We start from the raw sequence: 19,131 nt of genomic DNA, 5'->3' as shown, positions 1-19,131 counted from the left end.
GTGAACCACGGGCTGATGGGACGGCGTCACAGTCCCATAGGAAATGGAGTTACATCAGGCTGGTGGCCCATCTCTAGTGAGATTCCCGATGCCATCATTTTGATGCCAATTCCCTTCAGTGTTTTTATAAATGATCTGCATGGCACTGTTTCCCAAATTCTTAGAGTAATCTGGGGACGTGTGGGTTACGTGAGTGGAGAGTGAGGAGAACTGAGAATCGTCTGAGTAGCAGAGCTCAGAGGATTGTCTTCAGTGGGGCAGATTGTCTTGAGTGGGACAAGAAAGGGTTAAGGATAGACTTCAAGGTTAGGAGTTGGAGTTATGGCTTAGGAGTTAGGGTTGGGGTTAGGGTTAGATTAAAGGTTTAGTCTATGGGTTAGAGTTAGCACTAGGCACCAATTCCCAGCTTCCTGACACGCAGGAAAAACACCATGAAGACACAGATGGATATGGTTAATTGACCTCTGCTGTGGGCAGGCTTGCCAACCGCAAGACCAGACTGCCAGGAACACTTCAAGCCTGGCCACTCCACTCACCTCCACTGATGAGGCATCCACAAATGCTCTGGGCAGCCTCTTCCAGTGCCTCACCACCCTCTGCGTGGAGGATCTCTTCACAACATCCAACATAAACTCCCCTCGTTCAGTTTAAATCCATTGCCCCTTGTCCTATCACTATCTTCCAGCATAAAAGCCCTTCTCCTGCCTGTAAGCTCCTTTCAAGTATCACAAGATCGCAATGAGGTCTTTCCGGACCCTCCCTTCTCCAAGCTAAACAATCCCAACTCCCACAATCTTTCATCAGCCCTCTGATTATCTTTGTGGCACTCCTCTGGACCTGCTCCAACAGCTCCATGTCTTCCTTGCGCTGGTTTCCCCAGGCCTGGACACAGCGCTCCAGATGGAGCCTTACAAGGGCTGAGTAGAGGAGGACGATCACCTCCCTGTCCCTGCTGGACACCCCTCTGTTGTACCATTGGCCACCCAGGCTACAGGAGCGCAGTGCTGGCTCACGGCCGGCTCTTATTCCCTCAGGACCCCCAGCTAAATCCCCTTTCCACAGTGGAGAACATCTGCACAAGAGAAAATATCTTCTCTTTGTGTCAGACACACATTTCTGGACCCCCAGAACACTCACTGCCCATGTACTTTCTTTGCTGCATAGAAAGTATGCCGTAGTTAGAAAGATGAAAGATGTATGAAAGAAAGAAACATACTAATGGAAAACAACCGAGCACAAACTTAGGGTGGGATACATTAGAAGTCACCTGCGGAGAGAGATGGAGTCTTTGTGATTACTGGAAAACATCCATAACAACAGTTCCCAGATGGCACCCTTCAGTGCCTGGTTCCTCACTGCTGTAGATGAGGGGGTTCACTGCTGGAGGCACCACCGAGTACAGAATTGCCACCGACACATCCATGGCTGGGGAGGAGATGGAATGGGGCTTCAGGTAGGTAAAGAGGCCAGTGCTGATAAAGAGGGAGACCACGGCCAGGTGAGGGAGGCACGTGGAAAAGGCTTTGTGCCGTCCCTGCACGGAGGGCATCCTCAGCACAGCCCTGAAGATCTGCACGTAAGAAAGCACAATGGAAACAAAACACCCCGAAAACAAAAATACGCTGAATGTCATAAGACTGAGATTCCTGAGGTAGGGGTACGAGCAAGAGAGCTTTTGAATGTGAGGAATTTCACAGAAGAACTGGTCCACGGTGTTGCCTCGGCAGAGTGGCAGTGAAAAGGTATTGGCAGTGTGCAGCAGAGCATTGAGAAGCCCAGTGCCCCAGGCAGCTGCTGCCAGGCTGGCACAAGCTGTGCTGCCCACGAGGGTCCCGTAGTGAAGGGGCTTGCAGATGGCAACGTAGCGGTCATAGGACATGAGAGTGAGGAGGTAAAATTCGGCTGACAACAAGAATGAGAACAGAAAGACCTGGGCAGCACATGCAGTGTAGGAGATGGCCCTGGTGTCCCAGAGGGCATTGGCCATGGCTTTGGGGACAGTGGTGGAGATGGAGCCCAGGTCGAGGAGGGCGAGGTTGAGGAGGAAGAAGTACATGGGGGTGTGCAGGCGGTGGTCGCAGGCTACGGCTGTGCTGATGAGGCCGTTGCCCAGGAGGGCAGCCAGGTAGATGCCCAGCAAGAGCCAGAAGTGCAGGAGCTGCAGCGGCCGCGTGTCTGCCAACGCCAGGAGGAGGAACTCACTGATGGAGCTGCTGTTGGGCATCTGCCGCTCCTGGACATGGCTAATCATCAAAGGAGAGAAAAAGGCAAGTTAGGTGAGGCTTCCCTTGGCAAAACCCCGTACCATTCCTTGGTGACCTTCCTCCTGCCACAGAATCGATCCGACACTTTTTCTTTCTCTGAGGAAAATGCCTGTTCAGATCCACGACTTGAGATTTTTTTCCATGAGTTTGAGTATGTAAGGAAGAGGAGAGGCCTCTGCCCGCGGACTCTGGAGAAAGCAGTCCTGACCCACCCAGGTGGGTCCATTGTAAAGTGGCAGGAGTGCTTGGTTTCACTTTTAGAATGTGACATCTCTCTTAGCATCTCTCCACTTCATCTCCCTGGGCTTTCAGGGAACACAGAGATGCTATGGGAGAGATTTGCATCCTGCAGGGCAGCTCACCAGCTTGGAAGGACATCTCTCTTCGAGAGAGAGCCAAGTGTCCTCGTGATGGCATCTCATTCAGAGAAATTCAGCTCCTTCCCAGCCTCACAGACAATGTTGTCCACAGCCCCGAGCAGCTGCTCTCAGCCCCCGTGCGCTGCAGAAGGAAATGAGCTCAGGCCTGGAGAGATGCAGCTCTGCTCTGCTGGAGCTCTGGCTGCAGAGGAGGCGCTTCATGGCTTGGACCCCGCTGCCATGAAGGCAGAGGTGTTTCTGGGTGGGAGAGGATGCAAGGGGGCTTGCTCAGAAGAAGGGTTGGAAAATGAACACAGGGCAGAAAGTCCCATGTTTGGTCCTCCTTCCTGAAATGTCCCCTCTGCAACGCCCTGAGCATGCAGTGCAGCTCTGAGCCCCCAGCCCCATGCAGCACCCCTAGCAGCAGAAGGCCCCTGTGCTGCTGGGGAGCTCCTTCCCCACCCGCCCCCACCCCCCCTTTCTCCCTGCAGCTACCTGGATGGTATTCAGCTGAATCAGTTGAGATGTCGTATCCTGAGGTTGTAGTCCTGTGTCCTGGAGGGGAATCAGCTCCCTCCCACGCATCCCCCACACCCAGCCAGACCAGCACCGACCACACATTTGGCCACCAGCAACTGGCCCCCTGCATCCCTCCTCTTGCACCGGCTTCTTTCTCCTCCACCTGCATTAATTCCCATCTTTGTCTGTTGCAGTCACTGTCCAGTTATCAGCTCTCACTGACTACATTTCCCTCTTGGATCCCCACAATGCTATCCCCATGCTGGCTGTACCTCCCTCTCCCTGACGGAGCTGCCATCCGTGTCACAGGAGTTGTGCTGCACTCAGTGACATCTCGGTGTCTGCTGTAATAAGAAAGAGCCTTAAATATGACAACTCCTTTTTTGGACTGTGCTCCTTGAAAACCTTATCTGCCACACTGAGACCTCCCTCATGAACAAGTCTTGAAGACTGGAGGGAAATGGCTTGTTAGGTCTTTCTGCACTGTAATGAGCCCCACAGCGTATGTGGTGTCTGTTGAGCTTCAGCTACTGAGAGAAGACTGCTGTAGCCAACTGATGAAGGTGCAGCCAAAATGCTGTCCAGAAATGTTGGAGAGTGTTGGAGTATTAATTGGTCCCTGTGGGGCCATTACCAACAAAGCCTCCCCAGAGACGTGTTAGAGCAGATAACTGGAGACCGTGATTACAGGCAGGCAAAGGCCCTGTGCAGGTGCTTTGAGGTTGAGGAAAGCCCTTGGTTTGTTTGATGAAACAGAAGGGTTAAGCCATAGCTGCAGCCTCTGGGAAAGGTGGTCCTGTCCCTCACAGATGGCCCAACGCTCTCCCACGGTCAGTGGGATGTGGGTGGGCAGCGTTCTGGGAGGGAGAATGATACTACACCTACTGGCCTCCCTACAGGGCTGCAAGGAAACAAGGAGGCCCCAGTGTCACGAGGACAACGTGTGCCCTCCGGAGCATCAGCAGCAGACACAACTGCCGCAGCCAAGCTGACCAAGACCTTGGTTTCCTGTTGGGGCCCTCCAGCCTTGCCAGTGCTGTTGGCCATCTGCACCAGAGGCTGTTCTATGCAGTCCTACGCTTGCCTCCTTTTCCCTGCAGGCTGCAGACACTCACCTCGACTCCTGCACTGGCACTCACCCTGGCATTGCCTTACTCTGATGGTTCTGCAGTCTCACTACTTGTTCCTTGTGACACAACAGCACGGACTGATCACAGAGTCCTGCTGCGTGTTTCTGGCACCACGGCACTACCACAGGAGGCGAGGGCTGACCTGTCAGCTTGTGCAGAAAGAATCACTTCTAAGGTCTGGGTCAGTGAAGCACTAAGATGCACTAAGATGAGTGTCCAACAGTCAACCTTTTGCTCTTTCTAATGCCTCATTTGATGGAGGGTAGTACAGGACACCAAACACTCACTGGCTTCTCATTTGGCTCACTTTTGCATTTCCTCGCTCAAAGAATGTGAGCCATCGTCACTGTAGATAACATCAGCAGTAGGAAGATTTGAGAAGCAAAATGATCGCCCTCACACTGTATTTTGCCCACTGACTGATACTTCGTCCCCTAAAAAGCCAAAGAGTACTTACGCTCCTGTGTGGATGTGCGAGCATCTCCCCAGTGACTTCAACAGTCGTATATAATCAGTTGGCCATGAAAACCAGAGAGCTCCTTGGCTGAGTGCTATTCCCTCTCAATTTCCGGGAAGCTGCTGACCCACTAGGGCAAGTGAGGCTCGTCTTGAGATACACCTTTAAACATTTAAGAATAATTAATTGGCATCACCATCCAGTCTGAGAGGCTTCGAGTAGGCACCCACAGTGACATGCACATTCTTTCCTCATCCCTTAACCCATACACAGAGGCTGTAACCATGGCACTCCTAACTGTAAGTCCGTTCCATCCAGCCCATCAGTACATACAGCAACCCCATCCCATCTCACTGGCCCTGCATCTCCATCCTGCAGAGCCCAGAGCCATCCATCACACACAGCACACCCCTCACAGGGCCATTCCCACCACGTCTCACACATGCTGATGATGCTGAAGCACACAGGGCCTCCAACTTTCCATGTTTCTAACATGAAAAACCAGAAATGCATAACAGCCTTGCACATGGGCACCACGGGGGCTGGTCAATCTCTTGGGAGCTCTGCCTGTGCCTGCGCTGATTCCAGTGTGTGCAGAGGTGGAATATTTTCCCTCTCCTATCCCTCTCCTCATTCCACACGCTGACATTCACTTTAAGAACAAGAAACAAGACTACAGTGAAGAAAGCTCCAGAACAACTCAGCTACTTTATTCACCCCCTTCCCTTTCCACTACAGATGATTCTCAGAAAACCTCCAAGAGCCACGTTACTGCTCTCCTGTCCATTCTCTCACATTCACCAGTGCACTCAGAAATTACTGAGAGCAACACACGCACACAGACACACAGAACATCCCCACACAGCCGCTTCTCCTAAGGAAATGGCATCAAAAAGCTGCAGGCAGGAAGAGCAGAAGAGGAACGTGGGCATGCTGAGAGAACTGCTTTGGGAAGCAAGGAAAGGCCATCTGAAGCTCCTGGGTTAAGGCCCTTCTGCAGAGGGTGCCAGCAATGCCATCTCCTTTGCCAGCTCTTCCTGTGTGGGGAGAAGCACAGGGGTCTACCCCATCCTTGGGCATCCTCAAGCTCTCTCTCCTGGAGCTTTCCCCATGAGAAATGAGGTGCCAGCCCTGAGAGAAACTCTTCCTGTAGGAGAGACACTTGCAGGGCCACCGTCTCACGTGGACTGGGCAATGCTTAACGAGGACTGAGCTCTGGATGAAGCTCTTCCTGCAGTGCAGGCACATCTATGGTCTCTGCCGTGAGTGGATCCCCTGGTGCTTGCTCAGCTGGGAGCTGTGGTTGAAGCTCTTCCCACACATGGGACGTTTGTAGACTTCTGCCACGACTGCCATCTCCTGCAAGGGAGGAGCTTCGTGCTCTGCACAAAGCCCTTCTCACACTCGAGGCATTTCTAAGGCTTCCTGCCACGTGAACTCACTGGTGCAGGCACGTCCTGGACTTCACCCAACTGCAGACACTCTGCTACCTCAGCAGGTTCGAGCTGTGGCCAAAGCTCTTCTTGCAGGCTGCACGTCTGTAGGGTTCCTCACGTGGATCCACTGGTGTGTGATGAGCTCCCAGCTCCGGACGGATCTCTTCCTGCAGTCAAGGCACTCACAGGGAATCTCCCCGGCGTTGGTTCTCTGGAGTGTACTGAGGGTTGAGCTCCAGATGAAGCTCTTCCCACACTCCCGGCAGACAGAATTTCTTCCTTCCTGGCGACGTATCGGCCCAGCTGAGGTTTCCTTTGGGTCCTCACCTTTTGTCCCACAGCAGGTGAGTGTCTACAGGGGAGATAAGAGGTGACTGTCCTTGCACACTGCCCTGGCAGAAACGTGCCACCTGGCAGAGGGTTTCCAGTGGCTGTGACACATCCCACTCTGGACTCTCCTTTGACTGTCCGCTCAACACCTTGACTGCAGCTGACAGAGAGCAACATGCAGAATTCGCATCCAAAGAGGAGAAAGAAGAGCAGCAGAGAAGAAGATGGATTTTGGCTGCCGAGCTCTTCCTCTACTCAAGGGATTTGTAAGGTTCAAAACACAAAGCCACAGGTCGTAACCAGGCTGGGGTTTTGGCTGAAGCTCCTCACAAGTTTGAGGCTCTGCAGGATCTGTACCTTCTGTGCAGTGCCGGAAGGTAACGAGGCTGGAACTGCTTTTGAAGGTTCCCATAGTCTTGGGGAGCTTCTACAGCCGTTGTGCTTTGTGGTTGCGCTTGTGAATGTTGAGATGAGATCTGCGTTTAAAGCTCTTTGCACACTCCGGACACTGAAAGGGTCTCTGTCCTGTGTGGATGCGCTGGTGGCGCTTCAGTGCAGAACTGCTTTTGAAGCTCTTCCCACACTCAGGACACTGAAAGGGTCTCTCTCCTGTGTGGATGCGATGGTGGCAGGTGAGGTGGGAACTCCTTTTGAAGCACGTGCCACACTCACAGCACTTGTAGGGTCTCTCCTCTGTGTGGGTTCGCTGGTGCTGCTTCAAGTCAGAACTGCTTTTGAAGCTTTTCCCACACTCACAGCACTTGCAGGGCCTCCCTTAACTCGGATCTTCTTTTGAAGCTCTTCCCACACGCGGGACACTGAAAGGGTCTCTCCTCCATATGGATGCGCCGATGCAGGTTCAGTTCAGAACACTTTTTAAAGGCCTTTCCACACGCAGAACACTAAAAGGGCCTCTCTCTTGTGTGGATGAGCTGGTGCTGCTTCAAATCAGGCCTTCTTTTGAAGCTCTTCCCACACTCAGCACACTGAAAGGGTCTCTCTCCTGTGTGAATGTGCTGGTGGCAGGAGAGGTGGGAACTCCTTTTGAAGCACTTCCCACACTCAGAGCATTTGTAGGGCCTATCCTCTGTGTGGATAAGCTGGTGCAACTTCAATTCAGAACAGATTCTGAAGGTCATCCCACACTCGGGACACTGAAAGGGTCTCTCTCCTGTGTGGATGTGCTGATGGCAGGTGAGGTGGGAACTCCTTTTGAAGCCCTTTCCACACTGAGAGCACAGAAAGGGTCTCTCTCCTCTGTGGATGCACTGGTGCTTCTTCAATTCATAACTGCGTTTGAAGCTCTTCTCACACGCAGGACACTGAAAGGGTCTCTCTCTTGAGTGGACGTGCCTGGTGGAAGTTGAAGTGGGAACTTCTGCTGAAGCTCTTCCCACACTCTGAGCACTTGTAAGGTCTCTCCTCTGTGTGGGTGTGCTGGTGCAGCTTCAATTCAGAATTGCTTTTGAAGCTCTTCTCACAAGCAGAGCACTTGTAGGGTCTCTCTCCTGTGTGGATGCGCTGGTGCACCTTCAGTTCATAACTGCTGTTGAAGCCCTTCCCACAGTCAGAGCACTGAAAGGGTCTCTCTCCTGTGTGGATGCGTTGGTGGCAGGTGAGGTGGGAACTCCTTTTAAAGCTCTTCCCACACTCACAGCACCTGTAGGGTCTCCATCCTGTATGGATGCATTGGAGGCGTTTCAGTTTGGCTCTCCGTTTGAAGCTCTTCCCACACTCAGAGCACTTGTACAGGCTCTTCGTTGTATGCATGCACTGGTGGTTAATGACACTGGAATTTATTTCCACGCTTTTCCCACACTCAGTGCATGGATTCTGCTTTTTCATCTGACACACATCCTTGCTCCTGGGCTCTACGTCCTGCTTTTCACCTATGTTGAAGTGCAGTGGGCTCCTTCCTTTCTCTTCCAGATGCTTTCCCAGTGCCTTCTTGATGTGCTCACCCTGACCTTGCTCCAGGCCTCCTGGGACATCCCTTCTGATTTCTCCCACACAGGCACTACCCCACCGCCTTTCGGCCACACCACTTTCCTGCACATCCTCCAGTATATCTGTAATCCCAGTTCCTGCTGGAGGAAAGAGGAAATCCAGAAATTGCACACGGTGCCCAAAATAAAACACAGACAGAGAGGACTCTTCCAGCCCCAGCCACCTCCTTCCCTCCCTCCAGCAACTCACCTGGGCTCAGGTCTCCTGGCACGGCCTCAGGGCTACACACATCTGGGATCCAGGGGTCTTCCCCTCCTTCTAGCAGGGAGATCAGCCCGGGTTTGGGGGCTGGAAGAGGAGCTTCAATGACAGAAACAGGGGAGATGAGAGCATTTCCATCATTGCGGCACAGTGACTGTTCAACATCTCCACTGTGTGTCCCTCCACATGGAGAAAGCACCATTTGGGCCTGAATGACATTGGAGCCACAGCTTCCTTTGGAGCAAAGAAAGCTTTTACATCTCTGGACATTATGAAGGGATATTTGCTTTAAAATTAACATTACAATAGCATGCTTACTTGCTTACAATATATCAGTGAGCATGGCATCAAAATATTTATGGCATTTGAATGGAAAATCCTAAATTCTAAAGGAGTAACCAGCGAGTTGTCCAGCAGCTGGAGCTGGTGGCATCATGCAATGCAGCAACAAAAAGGGCTGTTTGCAGGAAGCTGATCCTCCCCCTCACGGCTGCTACCCGCTTGCAGCACAGATTCTGGGGCTTTTATCACAGTGCTGAGCACAATAAGGCCTCCTGAAACTCATGCTACTCTGTGTTTCCTTTGTTGCTGTCACTGTGGTGTTACTCAATATGTAACTGCATGGCAGTTATTCAATGCCCGGCATGCAGAGGCTCATTCAGCACACCCAAAGCAGAGCTAACGAGGAGGAAAGGCAGCAAAGCCCTCACCCAGCCAGGCCACGCACTGGTACGTCTCCAGCATCACGTCCCGGTAGAGCGCTCGCTGCGCAGGGTCCAGCAGCGCCCACTCCTCCCTGCTGAAATACACGGCCACCTCCGCAAAGCTCACGGGCTCCTGCAAGCAAAGAGGCTCCTTGCTGGGAACAGCCCAGGACCAGGGAAGCAGCTCGCACACGACACAAACTCCCGTCCCAGCCGCTTCTCCGGCCCCAGCACACGCATGCTGGCTGAGGGCACCTCCCTCTCCCCCTGCATTCACATCCCTCGCCCCTTGGCCTCTCCTGCCTGCTTCCCACAGCCCCTACCTGACACGGATGTGCTGTGGCCATTTGCTGCTCTCCTGCAGCCTGGGATGATCACGCCTGGAAGGCACAAGTTGAACTGGAGCCTGCAGGGACAAGAGAAAGGGCAGGGCAGCTGGCAGGCAACGCAGCAGTCCCTGTCCCAGCCCAGCCCTCCCCAGCCCATCTGCAGGGCACTGCCTCCTGGGATGGCACACCAGGCCTGGCACAGGAAGGCAACCAGCAACAGCACTGCTAACGCTCTGGCTCAAAGAGATGAACCATCAGAAAGACGTCTCAAACTGCGGGGCTGAGAGAACTCATAGCTGACTCTCACTTCAACAGCTGAGGGCACATGGACTGCATGCCTAAAAACAAAGCATGGCAAGGAGTCGGTCATCTCACCCCAAAACAGGGAGCAGCCCAAGCACCCCTCGAGCTCTCCTGCACAGCAGCGTGCTGCACGACAGATCTGCCCTCAAGCAGGGATGGCTCTTGAGGTCACACCGGCACAGAGATCCCTCACAGCTTGGCATCAAGACCCTTGTCAGTACAGACCTTCTGTAAGAGAGCCGTGGTTACTTTGGAGCTTTGTGAGCATCTCTAAGGCTGTGTCTTAGTGTGACTGTGAACATAGCATTCTTTCCGCATAAAGCCTAGGCCAAGCCAGGGACTCAGAGTGGATCCAGCCACGTCCAGGCTCCTTACCTCCGTGCCTTGAAGACTTGAGATAGAAAAGGAAACTACTCTGAGCCTCGTAACTCAGTGGGAGGACCTCCTGGAGGTGTGTGTGTAACCCTATCCTCTATGCAGTAAAGAACCAAGTGTATCCAGCCATCTCCAATCTTGTTATGTCACTGCTAAATCACTGCAGCATAGCTGTATTATATCCATAAATATAGAACTGCTTCTCCCTTAGGAGTGTATATTATCTTTGCATCCATCTGTGACAAATGGACAACATCTGCAGGATGGCAGGAATGGACATCAGCTCATTACAAGAGACATGGAGCACGTCCCAAACTCTTCTATGAAAGTTCTCGTGACAACTGCTATAGCAGAGAAGCAAGCAGAGGTCATTAATGGCAATAAAAGGATGAAAAAGGGGAAAGGTGTTATCAGCATAGTGTGAAGTTTGGAAGTAACATATAAAGCAAAGGAGAACTGAACCGCTCCTCCCTGAATCTAAACCAACCAAAAAATATTCCACAATATTTCTGGCAACACTGCTGGCTCACGTTCAGTCTAGCATCAATCAATACCCCCAGGTCCATTTCCTCTACAATAATGGCTCACATTGCTCAGGTAAGGAAGTGAAGAACTGGAAGGCGTTAATGGGATGGTACGCACACCTCAAATAAATGGGATGGCTTACTTGAAACAAACACAAAAATCAAACAACAAAACATCCTACCAAACGGAGAGTATTTTTGCTTCTCCTGAGAAGAGAGAGTATCTGACACCATTGCAGCCAAACCAGCCTGTGACGGTCAGACCACCACCCCCCGCTGCTGTGCTGATAATTCTAACTGAACCGTGTAGGCAACTTATTGAATAGCAGCGGTGCTGGACAGAACAATTCAGGCATTGGGGACTTATCCTTCTTTGGAACAGCGTCACCTGTTCAGAATTCCCCACCGAGACGATTCCCTGCTTTTCATAGCAGCCCTGGGATGGCAACTGCAACTGCTGTGCTCACGCTGCTACTCGGATAGATACAGGGATAGTGCCACTCTTGTTAACCTGAGGACAGGAGACCTCTCCATAGGCACTCAATGCCTGTCTTCAGTACGCACTGACTATGAGAACAAATTCTAACAACAACTTAGAATTCTCATCTGTGGCCACGCATGGAAATGAAGCCCACTTAAAGATAGAAATGGAAGTGAATGGCAATGGGATAGTACCAGTGTAGCTGCTTTTCCCACTTGCTACGGCTGATGCAAATGTGAGTGACTGTAGTGTGGATAGGGAGAGAGACACATCCTGCTCACAAGGCCCTTCTCCCCCTCACGTCCTCCTCCAGCTTCTTCCCGCAGCTCCCTTCTTCAGCTCACAAGGCCCTGCACAGGAAGACAATGCACGACACAACAGGTAACACTCTGGCTAAAACACATTAACGGCCATAAATCTGTCTGAAAACGGGCACTGAAAGAACTGATAACAGAGCCCTGCTTAAACAGCTGAGGCACAACGGAGCACGCTCTGAGCCTCGGGACTCAGCAGGAGGGCTTCCACTATGGTTGTGTTTACCCCTGTCCTCCTTCTCCCTTAGCAGTGAGATATGCAGTGTAGCTGCTTCCAGTCCCAGCTGCCAGCCAGCCAGCCAGCCAAGGACAGAAATACCTTGCAGCCGTTCCTCCCCTCGCCTTCGCAGCTCTTCTCCCTGCTGGGCAGAGCTGAACATTCTGCTGCCAGTATTTCAGCCCTCGGCCCACCCCATCTGACAGCGCAGGGCCTGAAGGCACACGCTGGGTGCGTGCCAGCTGAACCCACCTGCACCGAGAATGCTTCCCAGTCAGCTGAGCACGCAGTCTGCGCTCCCTTTGCGGGGACAGATGTTGCCTGCTGGGTCCCCGAAGGGAAACTGAGTTGAAGGCTTCCATGGATCCATGTGTGCAGAGCTGCGCAGTGAGGTCATCTCATGTCTCCTGTGGCCCAGAGGAAGAAATGTGAGGTCATCTCGTGTCTCCCGTGTCCCAGAGGAAGAAATGCAGTCCCAGCTGTGTTGCGTTCCAGAAGCCCAAGTGGGCAGCAGAGCACACTGAGCTCCTCTGCTCACTTCCTCGCTGTCCCAGCTCCAACCCCTTCCTGTGCCCCTCGGGGCCCAACCCGGGCTGCAACTCACCTGGGAACCGCTGCTCCTGTCCCGGGGGAAACGAGAGCCTCCCGGAGCGCGGGGACAGTCCCACACAGCGTCAGGGGATTGGTAAGAAAAAGCAGTCTTATCCAATAACGGGAAACAAACCTAACAGAACGAACAACTACTCAATCAAATTACTAAGCATTAATGCCGCTGAATCGAGGAAACTATAACTTTGTTCGCAGACTTTAGGGAGGAGCGCAGGAACCATAGGAATGCGAGGTCCTTGAAGGCGTGTGAAGGTAAGTAGAGCCGCTGTTTGCTATATAATGGGTGAGAATCCCAGTGAAGATAAGAAGGCAGAGCTGCTATTGTGACACAATGCAACCCCCTAAAGGTTTTGCAACTGCCCTCATCCAGCGACCACCTGATGGGCCCACAGACCCTCCCCAATATTCTAGGACGACTGCTCAGAGGAGGGGGACATCCAATGCAAATGTAACCGAATGTCTTGGGAATAGGAGCAGTACCCTACGCCTAGAAACGTGCAGTGGCCTCATTCCATGATGTGCGAGTAAGGAGGAGATATCCCTCTGGCAGCCGGTGCCGCAATACACACACCTGCTTTATGACCTTCCATGGGTGATAGAGTGATGGCTATAGTGTGGGATGGCTAAAGGACGTGGCAAAAGAGACTGGAGTGAGTTGTGAAAAAGGGAAGGCTATTGCCTGTGTGGTGGGAGTGTGGGAATTGAATGTTGTTCCCCAATCAGAACAAGATAAGAATTTGGTTAATTTCATGGCCTCTGCTACCATTTGGGTCCTTTATTACAATTAATACCTCTTTTCAGGGGTCTTTCTACTTTAGCAGGGTTCTCTGGTACTTTGCATTGCTCGTCCTCTAGATAAACCTTCCCCAATAAACGCATACTCAGTATATAAGTAAAAGGCTATTGCTTGTGTGGTGGTAGGCCAGAAATGGGGAGGGGAGGGGAGGCGGTACCTCAACTCCTCCTCACTCAGATCCAGCCAACATCCCCCCACCCACACATTCCTTCCCCTCCCCCCACCGGGGAGAAGGTGCACGGCCCGGAGAACAAAGAGCAGTGCCCACAAGGGACGGGGCTGCCTGGCCGAGAAAGGACTGCTCAGCACGTGAGCGATAGGAGCCCGGAGACAGAACTACACGTACACAGACCCTCCTTAAGGAAGGCGGTGAGGTGCTTTTTGTTACCAATGAAACGCAACCAAATGCTGTGTGCCACACTGCCCAAACCCAGCGGCCCGGCCCAGGCAGTCGTCCCAGCCCAACTGAGCCCGGAACTCCTCTTCCCTCACGGCCACGGACGGCGTGTCTTCCGGCGGGGCGGGACGGGACGGGACGGGACGGGACTCAGCCTTCGCTTGGCTCCGCTGCTCTGTGTCCCCCACGCCTCGCTCTGCCCTGCCCTGCCCTACCCTCTCCTGCTCTCCTCTTCTCCCTCCTCTCCCCTCCCCTGGAGGTCTCTCCGAGCGGCGCCTTTGGTGCTGTGTCGCCTCCCGGGCTGCTGCTCCCGGCTCATCCCGGGACGGCGCTCAGCCCTGTGGGCAGAGACGGAGCCGTCGGTGCCGCTTCCAGGAGAACGGCCGCCTCTTCCCAGCAGAGCAGGTGAGGCGGAGCGGGGCGGAGCGCGTCACCCTTTCCTCCCTCACCCCGTGGCAGCGTGGGCACGGCGTTTCCATTTGCCTATCCATTTGGGTGCTGCTGGGGAGGAAGAGCGGAGGATCACACCATGGCCCGGGTTGGAAGGGACCTCGAGGTTCATGAAGCTCCAACCCCGCTGCTGCTATCAGGGCCACCAACCTCCACGTTTCATAGCAGCCCAGGCTGCCCAGGGCCCCATCCAGCCCGGCCTTGAACACCTCCAGGGATGGACGGGGCATCCACAGCCTCTCTGGGCAGCTGTTCCAGCACCTCACCGCTCTCAGAGTAAAGAACTTCCCCCTGACACCCAACCTGCATCTGCCCTCCTTCAGCTTCAAACCATTTCCCCTTGTGCTGCTGTTATCTGCCCTTTCACAGAGTTGCCTCCCCTCCCCGTCCTGTTTATGGGCTCCCTTTAGGTCCTGGAAGGCTGCAATGAGGTCACCCCTCAGCCTTCTTTTCTCCAGGCTGAACAAGCCCAGCTCCCTCAGCCTGTCTTTGTAGCCCTCTGATCATCTTTGTGGCCCTCCTCTTCACCCTCTCCACCAGCTCTCTCTCCTTTGTGTACTGGGGGCTCCAGGCCTGCGCACAGTACTCCAGATGGGGCCTCCGGAGGGCAGAGTAGAGAGGGACAATCAGCTCCCTGTCCCTGCTGGCCACCCCTTTTCTGCTGGAGCCCAGGATGCCGTTTTCTTTCCAAGCTGCAAGAGCGCATCATGCTGGCTCACTGTGAAGTTTTTCATCCTTGAGGACCGCCAGGTCCTTCTCTGCAGGGCTGCTCTCCAAGGACTGCTCCTCCCAGTCTGTATGTATGGCTGGGATTCCTCGGGCCCCAGTGCCAAACCTTGCACTTTGCGGTGTTGAACCTCATGAGGTTCACCCGGGCCCCCCCTTTCAAGCCTGTTGAGGTCCCTCAGGATGGCATCCCTTCCTTCCACCGTGTCAACCGCAGCGCTCAGCTGGGTGTCTCCAGCAAACTTCTGCATTCAGTCTGATGAGGCGGTGTCGGACTTGCAGTCCGAGTTACAGTGGGGAGGGATTTACTCCCCCGGTCCCCAGCTGGAGGTTTAGGGATGCAGGGCTCAGGGAGGTGAGAAATACTGGAGTCCTGGCTGCCAGTGGAGACTGAGGCCAAGAACTCATTCAGTACCTCCGCCTTCTCTTCATCCGTTGAGGCCACTTCTCCTTTTGCATTTTGCAAAGGAGGTCAACAGTAAAAGCCCCGTAAGTGTGGCCTAAAGGATTGTGGGTGAGAATGAGAGATCTTTGTTTTTTGTCCAAATGTGCTGTAACATCAGAACTTCCAGCCTGTGCCGCAGCAGAAAAGGAGTATTGGGGAACGTCGGTGGTTTTGATTCACGGAGGTCAGCAGCTGCATGAAGTACATGCACAGCAGCCTCCCTGTTTCTGTGGGGGTTGGGAACAGCGTTTTGTGGCAATGTATGATTGCAGAGTGAGTGTTTGACATACGTTTCTCACCTGGGAGCCAACACTGGCTTTGGCAGTTTGATACGCAACAGCTGGTTCCATTTCCATTGGTAATCCTAACACTGCTGCCGGAACTGCACGCTCAGCTTCCCAGAACCGAGTTGGATTGACACTGGCTCAAGGAGTCCCAAGGCTCAGAGTGCTCCCACATCCTACCTAGCCTTCTCAAGCCACGAAGGTAGGGAGCCTGGACATGGCTGGATACACTCCGGGTCCCTGGCTTAGCCAGGGCTTTATGTGGAGGGAATCCTATGTTCACAGTCACTCTAAGACATAACCTTAGAGAAGCTCACAAAGCTCCAAAGTAACCATGAGTCTATTACAGAAGATCTGTATCAAGAAGGAGTCTCGACATCAAGCTGCGAGGGATCTCTGTGCAGGTGTGACCTCGAGAGCCATCCCTGCTCGAGGGCAGATCCTGTCGTGCAGCGTGCTGCTGTGCAGGAGAGCTCGAGGGGTGCTTTGGCTGCTCCCTGTTTTGGGGTGAGATGACCGACTCCTTGCCATTGCTTTGTTTTTAGGCACGCAGTCCGTGTGCCCTCAGCTGTTGAAGTGAGTGTCAGCTATGAGTTCTCTCAGCCCCCTAGTTTGAGACAGCTTTGTGATGGTTCATCTCTTTGAGCCAGAGCGTTAGCAGTGCTGTTGCTGGTTGTCTTCCTGTGCCAGGCCTGGTGTGCCATCCCGGAGGCAGTGCCCTGCAGATGGGCTGGGGAGGGCTGGGCTGGGACAGGGACTGCTGCAGTTGCCTGCCAGCTGCCCTGCCCTTTCTCTTGTCCCTGCAGGCTCCAGTTCAACTTGTGCCTTCCAGGCGTGATCATCCCAGGCTGCAGGAGAGCAGCAAATGGCCACAGCACATCGGTGTCAGGTAGGGGCTGTGGGAAGCAGGCAGGAGAGGCCAAGGGGCGAGGGATGTGAATGCAGGGGGAGAGGGAGGTGCCCTCAGCCAGCATGCGTGTGCTGGGGCCGGAGAAGCGGCTGGGACGGGAGTTTGTGTCGTGTGCGAGCTGCATTCCCTGGGCCTTGGCTGTTGCCAGCAAGGAGCCTCTTTGCTTGCAGGAGCCCGTGAGCTTTGCGGAGGTGGCCGTGTATTTCAGCAGGGAGGAGTGGGCGCTGCTGGACCCTGCGCAGCGAGCGCTCTACCGGGACGTGATGCTGGAGACGTACCAGTGCGTGGCCTGGCTGGGTGAGGGCTTTGCTGCCTTTCCTCCTCGTTAGGCTCTGCTTGGGTTGTGCTGAATGAGCCTCTGCATGCCGGGCCTTGAATAACTGCCATGCAGTTACATATTGACTAACACCACATGTGACAGCAACAAAGGAAACACAGAGTAGCATGAGTTTGAGGAGGCCTTCTTGTGCTCAGCACTGTGATAAAAGCCCCAGAGTCAGTGCTGGCATCGTAAGCAGCAGCAGGAAGGGGGATGATCAGTTTCCTGCAAACAGCACTTGTGTTGTTGCATTGCCTGATGCCACCAGCTCCAACTAAGAGATGACTCGCTGGTTACTCCTTTAGAATTTAGGATTTTCCATTCAATTGCCATAAATATTTTGATGCCATGCTCACTGATATATTGTAAGCAAGTAAGCATGCTGTTGTAATGTTAATTTTAAAGCAAATATCCCTTCATAATGTCTAGAGATGTAAAAGCTTTCTTTGCTCCAAAGGAAGCTGTGGCCCCAGTGTCATTCAGGCCCAAATGGTGCTTTCTCCTTGGGGAGGGACACACAGTGGAGATGTTGAACAGTCACTGTGCCGCAATGATGGAAATGCTCTCATCTCCCCTGTTTCTGTCATTGAAGCTCCTCTTCCAGCCCCCAAACCCGGGCTGATCTCCCTGCTAGAAGGAGGGGAAGACCCCTGGATCCCAGATGTGCGTAGCCCTGAGGCCGTGCCAGGAGACCTGAGCCCAGGTGAGTTGCTGGAGGGAGGGAAGGAGGAGGCTGGGGCTGGAAGAGTCCTCTCTGTCTGTGTTTTATTTTGGGCACCGTGTGCAATTTCTGGATTTCCTCTTTCCTCCAGCAGGAACTGGGATTACAGATATACTGGAGGATGTGCAGGAAAGTGGTGTGGCCGAAAGGCGGTGGGGTAGTGCCTGTGTGGGAGAAATCAGAAGGGATGTCCCAGGAGGCCTGGAGCAAGGTCAGGGTGAGCACATCAAGAAGGCACTGGGAGAGCATCTGGAAGAGAAAGGAAGGAGCCCATTGCACTTCAACATAGGTGAAAAGCATGCCGAAGGACCCAGGAGCAAGGATGTGTGTCAGATGAAAAAGCAGAATCCATGCACTGAGTGTGGGAAAAGCTTGGAAATAATTCCAGTGTCATTAACCACCAGCACATGCACGCAACGAAGAGCCTGTACAAGTGCTCTGAGTGTGGGAAGAGCTTCAAACAGAGAGTCCAAACTAACCCGCCACCAACGCATCCACACAGGAGAGAGACCCTTTAAGTGCTCTGAGTGTGGGAAGGGCTTCAAAAGGAGTTGTGAACTGAAGCTTCACCAGCGCATCCACACAGGGGAGAGACCCTACACGTGCTCTGCTTGTGAGAAGAGCTTCAAAAGGAATTCTGAATTGAAGCACCACCAGCGCACCCACACAGAGGAGAGACCTTACAAGTGCTCTGCTTGTGGGAAGGGCTTCAAAAGCAGTTATGAATTGAAGCTGCACCAGCGCATCCACAGAGGGGAGAGACCCTACAAGTGCTCTGAGTGTGAGAAGAGCTTCAAAAGCAGTTATGAATTGAAGCAGCACCAGCGCATCCACACAGGAGAGAGACCCTTTAAGTGCTCTGAGTGTGGGAAGGGCTTCAAAAGCAGTTATGAATTGAAGGTGCACCAGCGCATCCACACAGGAGAGAGACCCTACAAGTGCTCTGCTTGTGAGAAGAGCTTCAAAAGAAATTCTGAATTGAAGCAGCACCAGCGTACCCACACAGAGGAGAGACCCTTTAAGTGCTCTGAGTGTGGGAAGTGCTTCAGCAGAAGTTCCCACCTCAATATCCACCAGCGCGTCCACACAAGAGAGAGACCCTTTCAGTGTCCTGCGTGTGAGAAGAGCTTCAGAATCTGTACTGAATTGAAGAAGCACCAGTGCATCCACAGAGGAGAGAGACCCTTTCAGTGCTCTGAGTGTGGGAAGAGCTTCAAAAGGAGTTCCCACCTCACCTGCCATCAGCACATCCACACAGGAGAGAGACCCTTTCAGTGTGCTGAGTGTGGGAAGAGCTTCAAAAGAAGGCCTGATTTGAAGCAGCACCAGCTCATCCACACAGGGGAGAGGCCCTGCAAGTGCTCTGAGTGTGGGAAGAGCTTCAAAAGCAGGTCCCACCTCACCTGCCACCATCGCATCCACACAGGAGAGAGACCCTTTCAGTGTCCTGAGTGTGCAAAGAGCTTTAAATGCAGATCTCATCTCAACACTCACAAGCGCATCCACAGAGCACAACGGCTGTAG

The 19,131-nt window shown here is 53.3% G+C and overlaps 2 protein-coding genes across 2 annotated transcripts in view; one reads left to right on the top strand and one right to left on the bottom strand.

Annotated features, from left to right (window-relative positions):
* The window catches only part of LOC121107766 (zinc finger protein 135-like), a 27,144-nt gene extending 8,013 nt beyond the window's left edge, over positions 1–19,131 (top strand). Inside the window, 6 exon segments of the mRNA XM_040653842.2 lie at positions 16,464–16,546; positions 16,738–16,864; positions 17,479–17,589; positions 17,699–17,977; positions 17,980–18,071; positions 18,073–19,131. Coding sequence (XP_040509776.1) covers positions 16,523–16,546; positions 16,738–16,864; positions 17,479–17,589; positions 17,699–17,977; positions 17,980–18,071; positions 18,073–19,131 — 1,692 coding nt within the window. The 5' untranslated portion in view covers positions 16,464–16,522.
* Positions 4,940–9,808, bottom strand: LOC121107778 (zinc finger protein 34-like). Its single transcript, XM_040653889.2, has 4 exons — positions 9,731–9,808; positions 9,414–9,540; positions 8,692–8,802; positions 4,940–8,582 (listed from the first exon to the last, which is right to left on the bottom strand). Exons 1-4 carry the CDS (start codon positions 9,752–9,754, stop codon positions 7,804–7,806), a joined length of 1,041 nt encoding a protein of 346 aa, XP_040509823.1. The 5' UTR covers positions 9,755–9,808; the 3' UTR covers positions 4,940–7,803.

This window comes from Gallus gallus, chromosome 29 (assembly GCF_016699485.2).
Source record: "Gallus gallus isolate bGalGal1 chromosome 29, bGalGal1.mat.broiler.GRCg7b, whole genome shotgun sequence".
Taxonomy (NCBI): Eukaryota; Metazoa; Chordata; class Aves; order Galliformes; family Phasianidae; genus Gallus; species Gallus gallus.
Note: the sequence above shows the minus strand (reverse complement) of the source record. Positions and strands in the feature narration are given on the sequence as shown.

What these genes read in the sequence shown, in the direction of transcription:
- LOC121107778 (XM_040653889.2), bottom strand. Translation starts at nt 9,754, where the DNA reads ATGGCCACAGCACATCCGTGTCAG. An exon ending in CCACAGCACATCCGTGTCAG is followed by an intron (nt 9,541 to 9,730) that starts GTAGGGGCTGTG and finishes CTTTGCTTGCAG; the next exon opens with GAGCCCGTGAGCTTTGCGGA. An exon ending in GCCAGGAGACCTGAGCCCAG is followed by an intron (nt 8,583 to 8,691) that starts GTGAGTTGCTGG and finishes TCTTTCCTCCAG; the next exon opens with CAGGAACTGGGATTACAGAT.